The following is an 18,342-nucleotide window of genomic DNA, read 5'->3' on the forward strand; positions in this document are numbered from 1 at the left end:
GAATTTTCTTTTGGAGTACTTCATTTTCTTCATAATACTTTCTGTGATCGATTTGTATTGACGAAGTTTGTTTTAAGTTTCTTGTTTATTTTCTTTCTTCCTTTCTGTAATGGAAGCTCCTCATGTGAACAATGTCCATTTCTGTCATGCATGCCACTACATTTTCATCTTCTGTTAATGTGCCTGACACATGTGTACACTGAGTTAATATTTACTAATTGGATGAACTGATTTAATGGAAAAGTTACATAAATGTGTTTTATGTTGATTGCATCAGAAATACTAAGTGTGCTTATGGCTACAGAATTTGAGCGTGTCAAATTGTAAACCAGAGAATACTGGTAGTTTGATCATTCCCTACATTCTTGCATTGTTCTTAATCAAATGACCAGTATGGATAGTCCTGTCAATGACTTATCAAAATAATGTTGTAAAATATACTTAACATAAAGAGTATTAAAATATAAAATTTTATGGGAACAAAATGCTTTAATTTAATTTATTACTTGCTTTTGTTAACTTCTTATATGATAGTTTTCCCTTCAATCTTCTTTATTTTAGTATCCAGATGCTGTAACTTTGGAGGGATTTTCAGTTATTATAGCTCAACTACTTGGCCTTAAAATGGGATTAACATATGATGATATTAATAATTGTTCTTGTCCAAGAGCTACATGCATAATGAATCATAAAGCAGTGTAAGGCTTTTTTTTTCTTCTTAATTATTTTACATATATATGTTAGGTTGTTTACAAGATGTGATGAATTTTTTATTTTTATATTCCACTCCACGTCAAAAATTGGAAAAGTATCGAAGAATTTTCCTACTAATAAATCTGTCTAAGTGATACAAAACTCCAGGAAAGTGGTAAATATCATGATTAAGAAATACCTGAGGGAATTAGAGGGAAATTTTTAAGATTTATAAAGACTTTGAAATACTATATAAACATGGTACTATTATTGTTTTGGCTGTTATAGCACTTGGCATTCAAAGCAAAGATATGTAAAATTATCCTCAGTGATATAGTCCAGGGAGCTTTGGCCAGAATTTTAAGGGAAAGAAAAAAGAGGAAACATTTGAAAAAGAAAAAAAAAAATGTCCTTATTTATAGATATTACGATTGACTACCTACGTAAATCAGCAGAATCATAATACAATTAGAACAATAATAGCATTAAAAATTTTATTAAGATAAGAGGAACTACATTATCTATAGACAAAGAAATAAAGAGAAAAGAAGGAAAGGGTGATGATGCTGGATAAAATGAAGACTTAACAAAATCACTGAGTAAATTAGGATAGAATCTAGTGCATAAGTACAGGGGCTGGCTTTTATTTATTTATTTTTATTTTTTTAATGTTTAGTTATTTATTTTGAGAGAGAGAGAGAGAGAGAAAGCAGAGGAGGGGCAGAGAGAGGGAAAGAGAATCCCAAGCAGGCACTGTCAGTGCAGAGCTTGACATGGGGCTCTTGAAACCACAAATCGTGAAATCATGATCTGAGCCGAAACCAAGACTCTGAGGCTTTACCGACTGAGCTGCACAGGCACTCATAGGTTGGCTTTTTTTTGGAGCTGTGTATACTCAATTATTGTGATAAGATGTTAGCAGAGTAAATAAAGATGTAGGTAGTTTGGTTAATGGAGGTGGAAAGATGAGGACAATTTCTTCTGATAGGAAGCTGAGAATAAGGAGCATAAGAGCTTGGATAAAAGACGTGAAACACATGTCTTGGAGACTAGAAATTAGAAATGACTTCAGAATGTGATAAGATTGTTGGGCCTTTTGAATGGATACTTAATATTAGTAATTACAAAAGTAATATGAATTCAAACAGCATGTTTGTTTATTTTGGCCCATGTAATTTCAGCTATCAAACGCATAAGTAAAGAAAGTAAATAGTTGAGGTTTTGCCAAGTTAATAATGTCCATGGGATTCAAAAAGAGTTAGGGTTGCAGGAAAAGCTGTGTTTCTCTGAAATAATTTTTTCAGTGTTTCCAAGCCCACACTTGGAGTTTGGGATAAAAAATGAAAATACTTTGAAACAGCTGCTTTAACTCAACTTATTTTGTAGTTGTCTTTAGACCTCGATGGTAACTTTCCCCACAAAAAAAACAATCGATTAAGACTTACTTTGAAATGTCTGGGTCTATTAAAATTCTATATACTTAGGCTAATACATTCATTTTCTTCCTTTTCATTTCTCTTTTAGGCAGAGATTTAAAAAAACAAATTGCTTTGTACACGTTTTAAATGAAAGTTTCAAGTTCTTTTTTTAAGTGTAATGTTTATTTAATTTTGAAGCAGAGAGAGACAGAGCATGAGTGGGGGAAGAGCAGAGAGAGAGGGAGACACAGAATCCAAAACAAGCTTCAGGCTCTGAGCTGGCAGCACAGAGCCCGACGCAGGGCTGGAACTCACAAATTGTGAGATCATGACCTGAGCCGAGGTCGAACGTTTGACTGAGCCACCCAGGTGCCCCTGAAAGCTTCAAGTTCTAACACTTAATTTTTACTCAGAAAGCATGTGGTCCAAGTAGAAACGAACCTAGGTCTCTGTCTATTTTTAAGCTAATTTTGTGTACAAAGATATCAGTGCTCAAAATTTGTAGCTTTTTGCCTAACAGTAGCCTGCAAAACTGTAGTGGCACTGATGTCTATTGAAACAAAATAGTTAAAAGTAATAGAAAAAATTGCTTAAATATTTTTCCTTGTGACAGTCTTCACACTTTCCCCTATTGATTCCATTACAAATGAGTATATCAATGAAAGCTAAAGCATGCCTTTTTTTTCTCACTCTCCCAACTCCAAACCCTTGGCAGTTATACATTTCTTTCCTTGGAGGCTCTGGAGTCAACCCAGAACATCACTCATCACAGATATAGCTGTTTAAGAGTTACTGTGTCAGACATGATTGCTTAGAGGGGAACTGTGAATTAGAATTAAAATGTAAACCACGTATGTAATTGTAAATTTACTAGAAGCTGCATTATAAAACATTTAAAAAATCATAGGGCGCCTGGGTAGCTCCATTGGTTGAGTGTCCAACTTTGGCCTAGGTCATGTTCTCATGGCTTGTGGGCCTGGGCCCCATGTTGGGCTCTGTGCTGGCAGCTCAGAGGCTGGAACCTGCTTCAGATTCTCTGTCTCCTTTTATCTCTGCACCTCACCGACTTGCACTCTGTCTCTCTGTCTCAAAAATAAGCAAACATTAAAACCTTTTTTAATCAGATGAAGTTAATTGCAGCAATATGTTTTAATGTATTTTATTAACATATAATAAATATTTAATATATACTTAATATATTTTAATATATTTTATTTAATTCAATGTATTCAAAATGTTACCATTCCAACATGCAGTCTCATGCAGGATTACACCAATATTATCATCTTGAGAAACTAGAAGGTTAAAGTTGCCTGGAACTGAGAATAGTGGATGGGACAGGCTTGGCTGAGAAGACCAGTAGACAATATTTTACACAGTATACTTAAAATATATATTGGAGATCTATTAGACATATATATTAGATATCCCACTAAAAATATAGCTGTGAACATGAAAATAAAGACCTTCACAGAACTTGTATTTTAGTGCAAAATTTAAGTCATATAAAAACAGATTTAAAAAATACAAATATGCTTATTTTTACATGATACAATAATATAGAGTAATATATGTAGAAAAATAAATAATGACAGTGGAAGGAGAATGTGGGAAGGGACACAATTTTATATAACATCAAGAAAGACCTCTTTAGAAAGTTACATGTGAGTAGACATCTGACTGAAATGAGGGAAGAAAACTTTGGATATATGACTGAAGAGCGTATCAGGTAGAAAGATAGATGGTAGATAATAGATGATATATAGATAGATGATAGATAGGTGGATATTTAACCATTAAACTTTACTGCTTTCCTGTAAAGATACATTTTCAATGCCATTTTAAAAATATTAAAGATTAATAGTGATAAATTAAAATGTAATCATGTTTGACTTCATCTCTGCTAAGGCACAACTTTTTCATTTAAGCCATCTCGCAATTCATATCATTATATATGGAACATCATTTAGATGGGCTTTTATTAACCTGGTTTATTTACCTGAGGATTATTATTTCATTGTAGGGGTTCCAGTGGTATAAAGATTTTTAGCAACTGTAGCATGCATGACTATAGAAATTTTGTTTCAAAATATGAGGCTAAATGTCTTCAGAACTTTTCAAATTTGCAACCATCATACCAAAATCAATCAGTATGTGGTAATGGGATTTTGGAACCTAATGAAGAATGTGACTGTGGAAGCGAAGAGGTAAGCAGTAAAGATTGGAATTTGAGCACAATTTCTTATATTTCTAATAAGTGGTTTTCATGGTATTGGAATTATATATGCAACTATGTCTTCAATATGGAACTTGGGTATGAAAGTGAGTAGTGGTTAGGAAATATATGAATTGCTTTTCCATCCCTCTTCAATTGAGAAGACAAATGATTCATGAAAACTTGGTTTGTACACACTGTTCCCAAGTATGCCAGTGAAGAGGTTTTGCATACATAGGCTGAACAAATGGCTTTTTATCCACAACTTATTTCCTAATGTATGTGGCCGCAGTCTCTGTTTTTTCTACAAACTTCTTCTGAGTTTGTTTCAAATTTTCCCCTTTCTTTTGGTTGCAAGAATGGTAAAACATTATAATGTTTTTTTCTTAATCCTGAAGCATTCTTGCATTTCCAATTTCAGGATGATCAAAAACGTGTCCTGTTTTCTCACTTCTAAATATATATATATCCAGCCTACCACAGTCTCATCAACCAAATATTCTATACATACTAATTATAATAACATTATTATAATAGCATTATTGCATAATATGTCATAATTCCCCTCTATTTGAATAAAATAAAATTTCATTAGTCCCCCAGAAGTTACACGAATTTCTTATCCATCTACAAAAATAGTAGACCACCATTTGTTTACATAATATTAAATCTCTACAAGTTATCTTAATTCTCCACTATTCCCCAGCATTAATATATACGTATGTGCATATATATATATACACATACATATGTGTGTGTGTGTGTGTCTATGTAGGCTTTCCAGTTATCTCAGATTTTCTTTTTTTCTTTTTTTTTTCATTTTATTTATTTTAGAGAGAGAGAGAAAGAGAGAGAGAGAACAGGGGAGGGGCAGAGAGAGGGAGAGAGAATCCCAAGCAGGCTCCACACTCAACATGGAGCCTGATGTGGGGTTCAAACTCATGAACCATTAGAGATGGGTATTGAGGAGGGCACCTTTTGGGATGAGCACTGGGTGTTGTATGGAAACCAATTTGACAATAAATTTCATATAATAAAAAAAAAATAAATAAATAAAAGTCAAAAAAAAAAAAAAAAAAGAGTCAGACGCTCAGCTGACTGAGCCACCCAGGCACCCCTCCAATTATCTCAGATTTTCTAAAGTCATCTTAGTTTTCTAATTAGTGATACTATGCTCATCTTGTATTCACATCCTCCTAGATACGGTGCCAATTGCCACCAAAAAAAACTGGTTATTTTTAATGAAGGATAGAATAAAGCAACAGAATCTGGAGCTAGGTCTGCACATTGTGAATTTCCACAGCTACCAGCTGTAAACATATTGTCACTTACAACAGACACTGTCAGTGGCCTACCAGTATCTTCTCAGCATTGACTATTCCTGGAGAGTGTATTTGTTTCAAGTATCTAAGACTTTTTGTTGGAGTACCTCCTCTGGTCTCAGTAGCATGCTCAGCTTTTAGCAGGGTGGACTTAGTGCACTTGGGGCTAATGATTAACCCTCAAATAATTATGAAGGGTATTTGGTGGATAATTGCCCCAGATTCCTTGACTCTTACAAAGAAATTCTATGAAATATGCTCAGTATCAGAGTTCTGCAAACTGGCCAGTGGACAACATTCAGCTGCTACATATTTTTGTAAATGGAACTTTATTGGAATGACAACCATGCCCATACATTTACATATTATCTATGGCTGCTTTTGTGCTACAATGGCAGAGTTGAACACTTGCAATAGAAGCCATAGGTGCACTATTTTAGCAAAGTTGCAAATAGTTGATATTTCACTCTTTACAAAAAATGTTTTGATGCCCCTATTTTATATCATTTCCTAGAAGTACCTGTGGGATTTAGCTTAAGACAGCAGTAAGCAACTCACAAACCCATATGTACTGGCTTGTTTCCCTTCCTTAACATCTTGCTCCCATCTTGCTCCTAGTGTTTTGGTGGTAGGTAGAATAGACTTTCAAAGATGTCCTCACTCTAATCCTTTGAATTGTGGTATGTTATATTACTGAGGTACTTTGCAGAAGTTATTAAGGTTATGGACTTTAAGATGGGGACATTATCCTGGAATATCTCAGTAGGTCCAATCTAATCAAATGAATCCTTAAAAACAGAGAGCTTTTTCTAAGTGAAGTCACAGAGATGTAGCAGAAGACTCAAAAATATTTGGAGAGAGGGACCCAACCTGCTGTTGCTGAAGGAAGGAACATGGAAGCACAGAAGGAATATAGTTTCTAGGAGAAGAAAACATGCCCTTGACAGCCAGTAAGGAAACAGGAATCCCTGTACTATAACCACAAGGAACTTAATTGGGCAGACAATCTGGATGAGACATGAAGTGAATTCCTTCCCAAAGCCTCCAGTAAGGGCATAGCCCTATTGACATCTTGATTTTACCTTTGTGAGACCATAAGCAGAGGATCTGGACTAGTTTATGTATTTAAACTTTTGATTTATAGACTATAAGATAATTATTTAAGTTGCTAGGTTTTTGGTAATTTGTGACAGCCTCATTACAGAGCAAGTACACTTTCCAAATAAAGTACTTGTCTGCATCCTTGCTTAGTGGTTTGTTTCTTGGGGAACTAAAACCAAGTCAGCTGGTACCAGAAGTTTTCCTAAGAAGCATACACTCAGGGTAAGATTCTGAAAGTGGATGTATTGCTGGCCAGATGACAAAATGTACTCATTTATAGGTTCAGGACATTTGAAATGATGGACTTTAGATACCTAAACTTTCAAATTTCTCAGAAATCTCTGTTCTGGGAAGTCACTGCTAGCTCAATGGTGGAAGAAGGTAGCTTCACATTGCCTAGAGACCACACAAAGATGTGTTCACAAGAGATGGATGTCTCACAAGATGATGCTTGTTCTTTTCAACATCTGTCCCTGCCTTCCCTCATTGGTTCTAGACTGCATCAAATCTAAGTATAGCCCAAGTGAGAAAGTACTTTCTGCTATTATGATAAAGAGATTATTTTTTAAGAATTTGTAGAATTTGTTAATATGTGTGTACAAAACTCTGGATAATATGCAATGAATGGATGCTAAATATGCTGGCTCAAAATGTTAAATATAGACCTGGATAGGGTAGGGTTTATTGATAGGATGATAATCTCTACCGAATAAAGATCTATTAGGCAAGGAGATTTGGAGCCAGTCTTGATTTGCTGCTGGATGAATCTTTGAACATTGCAGTCTGGCCCACAATAAATGAGGTTCATATGCCAGAACTGTTTTATTATTTTTTTATTGCCAGAACTACCTTAATATAGAAATATGGAAGGGTCTCAAAAACTCAGAATAGTGGTCATATTATAACAAAATATAAGAATAAAAAATCTAACATCCAATTATTTGGGTGGCTCACCAGATACTGCTTTCAGTAAAACAATGAAAAAAATGTGCTACTAAGAAGGTCCAAGTATTGTTGAAAATCTCCATGGTAGCTTTCTTGTATAGATAGGGATTGACTATTGGAAGCACCATTACAGAGTTGGGCACCCTGTGTCACTAGGGATCATTGATACCAAAATAGCAGAGGCCAAGTGGCAGCACTTAGCAATAACAGCCAAATGGATGTAGTTAGCATAAAGGGAAGAAAAGCATAGATGGCAACTATGGTTTTGAGCTGCATGGATTTATACTAATAGTTAAGAAAGATCTGGGTCACCAGTTACCATATTTATTTATTTATTTATATAACTAAAAATTAAGAAAAAGCAGAGGACTGATGCCAATTGCTACAAATGGAAATTTATAATCTCTTGCTACATTTCCAGATCCAAGCTAGTATCAGAGTTTGAGCTCACTATTCAGATAGATGATGAAATCCTGCAATCTCCAGTAATGATAGAAAATAGCACTTTCCTCAGTCATTCCCCTCTCCAATAGAGTAACCTATAGCCTTTTACTGGATTAACTATACACTGGGTAATGGGAAATACCCAGATCATATAGGATGATTGCATGCAGAATCTTTGCTCATGGTACTCACATGAGAGGACCCAAAACACAATAATGAGTAGGGTGAGTGTATAGAGAATCCAGGTAATACCTGGAGCCCTTGAAAAAGACCACCTCACAGTAGGTTCAATGGATCCAAGGTTAGCACAGATTCTGTATTCAGTCATCCAGTAACTAAATATAAGTTGTTTGAATAGGTAGATAGATAGATAGATAGGTAAACAGATGATAGATATAGATATAGATATAGATATAGATATAGATATAGGTATAGATATGCCCCAATTAACACTAATAAAAATTCAACAATAACAGTAACTAAAGATGAGACATCATATAGATCATATATAATATGACATTAAAATGGTAAGGTGATATGAACATTATACTAGTAAATTTAACAACCTAAATTGAATAGACAAATTCCTTGAAAAAAGCACTTACAAAAACCAACATGAGTAGAAATTTAAAATGTGAATAGCATTATTAAGAAAAATATATTAAAGAAATCCTATCTATACTTTCAAAACTCCTCCTCAAAGAAAAGTCCACACCACATGGCTCTGCTGGTGATTTTTTTTAATTAATGAAAGCACAGCATATACAATACAGTCAGTGATACTGTAACAGCATTGTATAGTGACAAACGGTAGCCACATTTATGGCGAGCACAGCATAATGTATAGAAAAGTTGAATCACTATCTTGTACACCTGGAAACTAATGTAATGTTGTGTGCCAACTATATTCAAATTAAAAAAAAGAAATTATGCTAATTTGATATATTTTCTAAATTATAGAAAAAAGTGATATACTCATTTTTTTCATCTAGAAATAAAAACTAAATGAGTTTATGCATCCATATTAATAATTTGGGACAATTACCATCCACAGCAAGTTCAACATATAAATGTGCACACATAAACACACATACATAGTAATTAAAATGAAGTGTTATTCCCAAAAAAATTACAGAAAGTTAAAATGAATATAGTCCATATCTTGACCATTGCTTGATCACAAGACTAGTATCTGATACTTACAAAGTACTCAATAAATGCTTATTGATTCAATGACTGCATGGATAGTGTAATTATCCTTATAATAATATATCAATTTTATCAATGTATAAGGATAAGTATATTTAGAATATCGATTAGGAATAATGTTACTTGGAGAGTTTATTTGAAAGTTTTTCCTAAAGGGATCTATAGAAGAATACAAGTAACTTTTTAGAAAAAGAGTTGGTTTGAGGGAAATCTTGCCTTAACAATCATCAAACATACTATGACGCTATTTAATTTCATTCAATGTGGTATTGGCCATTGGAATAAGAAGTGAAAATTGACATTTATATATATGTATCTATTTATATATCAACATATATATATATATATATATATATATATATAATCAATTAATTTAACTATCTAAACATGTACAAGTTATATAGATATATAACATTTATTCTCAGGATGGAAATGGTTAATGTCATAAAAGGGTTTATCTATAAATCCAGTGCAGTAGTGCCTATAAGGAAGGGAGAAGCAACCCCTGACATGCAGGATCTGGCCTAATAATATCAGCTGGGCCTTGGTGTTGCTAGGAGCTGGCTTGACACGGATAGGCTGTGTGGGTCTCCTGTTGAACATAAACAATTTCACAAAAGGTCAACGTCTGTGATCATGATGGATGAAGAAAAATAGCAAGGACACTCTCTATGTCTGAATACAAGTAAAACTTGAAAAGTTTTCAAGTCACAGAAATGACCAAACACCCTCCCATCCAGGCTAATATGAGTAATTCCTATTCCTTTACCAATTTTGACTTGGTATTGTTGTAGTTTCCTCTTCTAGATAAGAATTCTTAGAGTACTCAGAGATGTACCCCTTTGTTTCTAACAGCATCTAATGTGGCAAAGCCCAGATTTGTTAAATCCCCTCAAATTACATAAGCTTGAATCCTGTAATTACATCCTCTCACTGAGGACTACAATAGTTTCTCATGGTGTATGTCCTCCTTTGCTGACAATAGTAATGAATCCAACTTGTTCAACTACAGATATGTTCCAGGAGGTCTTTGGCAGAATGGCATGGACATCTATATCTTCATAAATATCCCTCATTTTTCACAAATGGAAGCTCTATTTTATGAACCTACCCACATACATGCAGATGTGTGCATTTGTTCTTGTATCCACAAATATAATGACAATTAATAAATATTAGAATGAATATTCCACAAAATATAGAGAGATAAATTTCAGAAAAAAATAAATACGTATGTTTTAAATAGCATTAAAATATAAAGTATTGATAAGTCTTTACATAATGGAGGTCATGGTAAGGAGACATAAAACCCAATAGTCATCAAGAAGAACATTACAAATTTCACAAAATGACAGGCACCATTAATAAGATAAACAATAGGCTGCAAGCAAATATTATAAACATATAGAAGGTTGCTGAGGCTAGGACTTCTGGTACTCTTTTGAACAAAGGTGGTGAGAGTGGACATCCCTGTCATGTTTCTGATCTTAGGGAGAAAGCCCATTGCAAAGGCATCCAAACTGGTAAGGAAGAAGTTGAACTTTCACTCTTTGAAGATGACATAATACTCTACATAGAAAATCAAAAGACTTCACCAAAAAACAACTAGAGCAGATACACGAATTCAGTAAAGTCTCAGGATATAAAGTCAACGTACAGAAATTGGTTGCATTTCCATACACCAATAATGAAGCAGATAAAGATATCTATAAAGATATAAAAGAGTAAGAGATATCAAGGAATCGATCCCATTTACAATTGCACCAAAAAAAAAAAAAAAAACAAAAAACCTAGGAATAAACCTAACCAAAGAAGTAAAAGATCTGTACACTGAAAACTGTAGAAAGTTTATGAAAGAAATTGAAAAAGGCACAAAGAAATGGAAAAACATTCTATGCTCGTGGATTGGAAGAACAAATATTGTTAAAATGTTGATACTACCCAAAGCAATCTACACCGATGCAATCCCTATCAAAATTTTTCACAGAACTAGAACAAACAACCCTAAAATTTGTGTGGAACCACAAAAAACCCTGTTGGCCAAAGTAATGTTGAAAAAGAAAAAGCTAGAGGCATCACAAGCTGTATTACAAAGCTGTAATCAAGACAGTATGATACTGGCACAAAACAGACACATAAATCAATAGAATAGAGAACCCAGAAATGGATCCACAAACATATGGCCAAATAATCTTTGACAAAGCATGAAGAATATCCAATGGAAAAAAAGACCATCTCTTTAGCAAATGGTGTTGGGAGAAATGGACCACGTCATGCAGAAGAGTGACCTTGGACCACTTTCTTACACCAAACACAAAAAATAAATTCAAAATGGATGAAATACCTAAATTTGAAACAGGAAATCATCAAAATCCTAGAGAAAAACACAGGCAGCAACCTCTTTGACCTAGGCCACAGGAACTTACTTGACATGTCTCTGGAGGCAAAGGAAATAAAAGCAAAAATGAATTATTGAGACCTCATCAAGATAAAAAGCTTCTATACAGCAAAGGAAACAATCAACAAAACTAAAAGGCAACCAACAGAATGGGAGAGTATATTTGCAATTGCAATATTAGATAAAGGGTGAGTATTCAAAATCTATAAAGAACTTATCAAACTCAACACCCAAAAAACAAATTATCCAGTGAAGAAATGGACAGAAGACACGAATAAACACTTTCCAAAGAAGACATCCAGATGGCCAACAGACACATGAAAAGATACTTGGCATCATTCATCATCGGGGAAATACAAATCAAAACCACTCTGAGATATGACCTCATACCTATCAGAATGGCTAAAATTAACAACTCAGGAAACATTAGATGCTGACAAGGATGCAGTGAAAGGGAACCCTTTTGTACTGTTGGTGGGAATGCAAACTGGTGCAGCCACCCTGGAAAAAAGCATGGAGATTCCTCAAAAAGTTAAAAATAGAATTACACAACTCAGCAATTGCACTACTAAGTATTTTCCAAAGGATACAGAAGTGCTGTTTTGAAGGGGCACATGCACACCAAAGTTTATAGCAGTACTATCAACAATAGCCAAAGTATGGAAACAGCCCAAATGTCCATTAACTGATGAATGGATAAAGAAGATGCGATGTATGTTTATACAATGGAATACTACTTGGTGATGAAAAAGAATTAATTCTTGCCATTTGCAACAACGTGGATAGAACTAGGGTGTATTATGCTAAGAAAAATAAGAAAGTTGGAGAAAGATATAATATGATTTCACTCATATGGAATTTGAGAAAATCAACAGATGAACATAGGGGCAGGGAAGGAAAAAAGATAAAACAGAGAAGGAGGCAAACCATGAGATTCTTAAGTACAGAAAACCAACTGAGGGTTGCTGGAGGACAGATGGGTGGGGGTATGGGTTAAACAGGTGATGCACATTAAGGAGGTCACTTTTCTGGATGAGCACTGGGTGTCATATGTAAGAAATGAAGTACTGGGTTCTACTCCTAAAGCCAAGACTACATTGTATGTTACCTACCTTGAATTTGAATTAAAAAATAAATAAACACATAGAATGGAGAAAGGATAACTGGGTACTATGTAAAATCTGTTCACACTATTTAGTGAGGAAAAGAGGGAAAAACAAACCTGTTATGCATAATGCTCAAAGTGGTCAAAATAAATGATTATTTAATTCATAAGTTTGTACAAAATGAAAATTCACTCACATTCACTAGTAATTACACAAATGATAACAAAAAAATGAGACCCCATTTCCGCATTAGTTCATTATAAGTTAAACTGATTTGGTCATAATTAGTGTTGATAAACATGGTTGGGAGAGCATCTTCATTTACTGTCCATGAAAGAACACACACACACACACACACACACACACACACACACATAATGATAATTTTGAACATGCTCCTGGAGAATCTGGGGAGTATAACAACAACTTCAACTTTTATTATATATTTTCTATATTATTTCTAGGGTGGGAATGTTTATAAATGCATGTCTATCACATAGACACGTGAAAAAGCAGAAACAAAAGGAATATTAAAAATAAAGAAGAATCAGGGGTGCCTGGGTGGCTCAGTCAGTTAAGCCTCTGACTTCAGCTCAGGTCATGATCTCACAGTTCGAGCCCCATGTTAGGCTCTGTGCTGACAACTCAGAACCTGGAGCCTACTTCAGATTCTGTGTCTCCCTCTCTCTCTCTCTGACCCTCCCCAGCTCACACTCTGTCTCTCTTTCTCTCAAAAATAAACAAACATTAAAAAAAAAGTAAAGAATAATCATACCTCCATAATAAATGACAATATCTTTAAAACTTGTTTTTTGAGTAAATAGAAAATGTTTGGTTTTTTAGAAAGTGTTAATATAAAAATATTAAAGAATTGCATAAATGCAATTTTTTTACATGGAGACAATATTTAGTTTATTATTTATTTATCACCCAATGTGAGTAAGTTTGCTGTCTTTTACTTGTAAAATATATAAATTTATTAACATATCCATTTTATTAACTTCATTACAGTAAAACAAAACATGACACATGATTACTATACTATACTAACTTTGTTTTTTATCATAACTATTGATTAACTCTATTTAATTTTATTCACAAAAGGAAACCTTAGTAAACAAATCACTAAAAACAAAATTGGGGAAGGTCTTCTCTTGGAAACTTACACTTTTTTTCCTCAAGGATATACTCCCATGTTGGTAATTTATGAATTAATTTCCAATGACTTTAGATAATGTTATTGATCAACTTCTATTTTAGGTGTTACTTAGTTTTTACAGTTATATGTTCTTTTGGACATTCTAGAAATAATAAAATAATAAAATTTCATTGAATATAGCTACATTGTATAACTGAAAAGTTGAACATATAAGTGTATTAAATAGAAGTGGAGATTAATAAATGAAAGCTGTTAAGTGGTTGAACTACAATAATATTTCTTATGAAATTTTAGGAATGTCAATTTAAGAAGTGCTGTGATTTTCATACATGTAAACTGAAAAGCTCAGCAAAATGTGGTTCTGGACCCTGCTGTACATCAAAATGTGAGGTAATTTTCCATTATTTATAAAAAGGAAATTAAGCTGTGATCATAGATGTGATCATGATTAATAATTAATTAAATTTATGTGGAATTGATAAAGAGAATATAGAAGTGGTTCAGTGGACAAAATGGAGAGCACATCAACAACCACAAGTAAAAAGGAAAACTACTATGAATTAAAGAAGACATCACAGATAGGTACTGATTATTCTGTTGTGTTGAAACCACAGTTTACCATCTTCTAAATCATCACATAAAGAAAGTATATATATACATTACTATATCAAAATATTATCAACTCTCAAGGAAATCGTGAAGTCAAATAAATGGTAAATGTCTGTGGAAATATAAGCCAATTTTGCAGCAGACAAAATGTGTAGTGTATAGGATATACAAAGAACTCTCAGACATGGATAAGTGAAAGACAAATCTCTCCTCCCCCCCACCCCCCACACACACTCACAGGCAAAGGGGCTCTACAGGCAATTTACAATAATGGAGGTAGAGTTGTACTCCAGTGTGTGTACTTCATCTGCAGTAATTAAGGTAAACACAAATAAAAACAATTAGCACAATATCTAATGTAGTTATTCAAATGGTAATCTTAAAAACAACAATGTCAGATATTAACCAAAGAGAAGAGATAAAGTTATTTTTTGGAGAGTATGGAATTTTGAATTGCTATAATCTCTTTGGTAAGCAGTATTTGAGTATCTCTGAACAAAGTATAAATTATCAGTTTCTTTCTCATGTATATATCTTAGAAGTATATACATGTATGGAATGCTCAAAAAAGAATATTAATTATAGAATTATTTGCAGTAGTCAACAATTGGTACTAGAATGATCACAAATTATTGTACATTGTACAAGAATTAATAACTGCAGGCTAAATATGCATGCACTAATACATATTATCTTTAAGATATATGTTCAGATGAGAAAGCAAGTTTAATAATGAAAAATATTTTATAATTAAAAATTCTGATATATTATATACACATAAATATTCCATATATTCTTTTGCCCAATTTTTCAACTCGGGTATAACTTACTATATTATAATTTTATTATAGTAAAATTCTTTTAGTGAATACTTCTGAGTATTATAAGAAATATTCAGTCATAACTAGCACCACAATCAAAGGATAGGTGATTTCATCAGCACTCTCAAAAAATCACCCTATGCCTCTTTGTACCTCCACCCGCAGACCCCAGTAACTACAGATCTGTTTTCTGCATTTGTAATTTTCTTTTTGCAGAAATACAAATTGAATTGTATATGTAAACATTGTAATTAGGCATGTTATCATAATAGCATTTGAGTTTCATTCATGTTGTGGTGCTTGTCAGTAACCCATTCTTTTTTGGTTTGTTTTTTTTTAATAGGTATTTATTATTTAAAAATACACACACTGGCTTTTTATTAGTCACAAATTATGGAAAATTTTTAAAAGTTTGTCTCAACCCTCCAAAAAGTGTGCTCTCTCTTTACAGTGTTGAATGGCAGTACATTTTGATGGTATGGAAACTAACTCACAAACATTCCATATAACTTTGTTAGAATGTACAAAGATATGGCAGAAACCAGAATCCCTACAGTGTTAGACAAATTCAAGTTCAAGTGTTACTGAACTTTTATAAACAGTGAGGATTACAGAATAAATAGTAAACACCTGTGTGAAATTTTGCAAAGCAAAAATGATTCGTTTTGTGTATTTTCACTTTGTTTCAGCCTTTCCAAAAGACTTTTAAATGCAAAAGTTGAAAATTTTCCAGTTACCTGAAATTTCAAAAATCTACTGTACCTTGAAAAAACCCCTGGGTGCCTGGGCCGCTCAGTCGGTTAAGTGGCCGACTTCAGCTCAGGTCATGATTTTGCGGTTCGTGAGTTTGAGCCCCGGATCAGGCTCTGTGCTGACAGCTCGGAGCATGGAACCTGCTTCAGATTCTGTGTCTCCCTCTCTCTCTGCCCCTCCATCATTCACGCTCTGTCTCTCTTTCATCTCTCAAAAATGAATAAACGTTAAAAAATTTAAAAAAGAAAAAAGAAAAAACTCTTGGGACGCCTGGGTGGCTCAGTTGGTAAAAAGCCCAACTGTTTTTGACTCAGGTCCTGATCTCATGGTTTCATGAGTTGGAGCCCTGCATTGGGCTCTGTGCTGACAGTGTGGAACCTGGTTGGTATTTCTCTCTCCCCATCTCTCTCTGCCCCTCCTCCACTCACGTTGTCTCTCTCAAAATAAATAAACTAAAAGAGAGAGAAAAAGCTCTTAAAAGCAGCATCATTCAAACAGTGACTAATTCACAAATGTGTATGCAACAACCACAGCTAAGCATGTCAGAGTCACCAGCTTACAACTGAAGGCAGAATTAGAAGCACATCTCTGACAGTTAAGAGAAAAGGACATGAGGGGTAAGTATGCAGCCCAAGACATCCAGGTATTTGATTGTGGGATAAAGGGTCAAAACTAAAGGGACTTTTCTTACAGAATCCAAGGTCTTAATTAAAAGCAGCTCCTTTAAACACCTAAATCCTTTTTGACTCTCTCCTCATCACTAAAACAGATGGTACAAAGTCTTCATACAAAAGAGAAAATTGATGTATTTTACATCAATGCTAATAACAACCAATTGAAAAGAAAGAACTACAAAGTGCAAATTTATAAACACTGTACTTGACTTTTTCATCAGATAACTCACAGCCTTGGGAATTCTGTGATTCTCCTAAATATAAATAGTTAGGTATATTTTATATGACAAATCTCTTCACTAAGAATAGTTATTCGTAGAATATGATTTTATTTTTCTTTTTCCTCCTAGATATCATTAGCAGGCACTCCTTGTAGAAAGAGTATTGATCAAGAATGTGATTTTACAGAATATTGCAATGGAACCTCTAGTAATTGTGTTCCTGACACTTATGCGTCGAATGGTCAGCTGTGTAGGTTGGGAACTGCATATTGTTATAATGGACGATGCCAAACTACTGATAACCAGTGTGCCCAGATATTTGGAGAAGGTATTGCTCTTTATTATATATTTCTTTTACCTTAAATTTGAATCCCTCTATATAGGGATATATCAAATAGAAGGTTAGAGAAAGTCTTAATTATCAAGTTGAAGGAACTTCAGAGGAGGTTAAATTCTCAGTGAAGTCTGTTTTTCCATAATTAAGGTTCTGGTTGGAAGAAGAATGAAACCTATGCTTAGGATGGGAACAGTTGAAAATGTGTTCTCTCTAATTTTAGCCTCCAGACTTCTCTGAAACTACTGAATTTATAAAATGGTACAGCACTGATCCTTCACACCACCACCTGCACCAATTAATAATGACATAAGTATGTTCCCATTATATGAAGATAATGTGGAAACCTGTCACTCATAACACAAATTGTATCCCCATCAGGATCTCTCTCCTACCTGTCCTGGCCACTAACTGTAAGTCAAGTTCAAGTCACAGCAAAATAGAGCCAGGATGTGCTGGAATTTATAAGGGAGTAAAGGAAATATACCCCAATAGAGCTACAGGTCCTAGACAGCAATTACTGCCAGAATCAAGGGAGTGTGCATGGAACTGGATTCTGAGAGTGCTTGATCATAACATTGGATAGGGGAACATAAGATTGGATAAGAGAGAGTTTATTATTTTGGAAGTACTCTCCTAAGATAATAAGATAACACCCTGGCAAGGATCCTAGAAGACATTCTATTAAGATTGTTTCCAGAAAGATGGAAACAATGGCCCACTCTAAGTGAGATTTAAATGTTGAAATTACCAAGGGAATAGAATCTTTGACAACTTTCAGTGCACAATGGGTCCACAGGGTCCACAAATCCATTTGGCAACTATTTTTTAGTCCTAGAGGATATCATCAGGCTTGATATATTAATAGTTTGTGCAGTCCCATAATTATGTCCTTGGCCTATTTGATAAGGCCATGGAGA

General features: G+C 34.0%; 1 protein-coding gene across 1 annotated transcript in view; it reads left to right on the plus strand.

Moving 5' to 3' along the window:
• ADAM18 (ADAM metallopeptidase domain 18) overlaps nt 1-18,342 on the plus strand; it is a 144,794-nt gene that overhangs the window by 49,854 nt on the left and 76,598 nt on the right. The window contains exons 11-14 of the mRNA XM_045459772.1: nt 562-698; nt 4,135-4,318; nt 14,305-14,400; nt 17,218-17,416. Coding sequence (XP_045315728.1) covers nt 562-698; nt 4,135-4,318; nt 14,305-14,400; nt 17,218-17,416 — 616 coding nt within the window. The remainder of the gene's footprint in view (nt 1-561; nt 699-4,134; nt 4,319-14,304; nt 14,401-17,217; nt 17,417-18,342) is intronic.

The sequence above is a fragment of the Leopardus geoffroyi genome, chromosome B1, assembly GCF_018350155.1.
Source record: "Leopardus geoffroyi isolate Oge1 chromosome B1, O.geoffroyi_Oge1_pat1.0, whole genome shotgun sequence".
Taxonomy (NCBI): Eukaryota; Metazoa; Chordata; class Mammalia; order Carnivora; family Felidae; genus Leopardus; species Leopardus geoffroyi.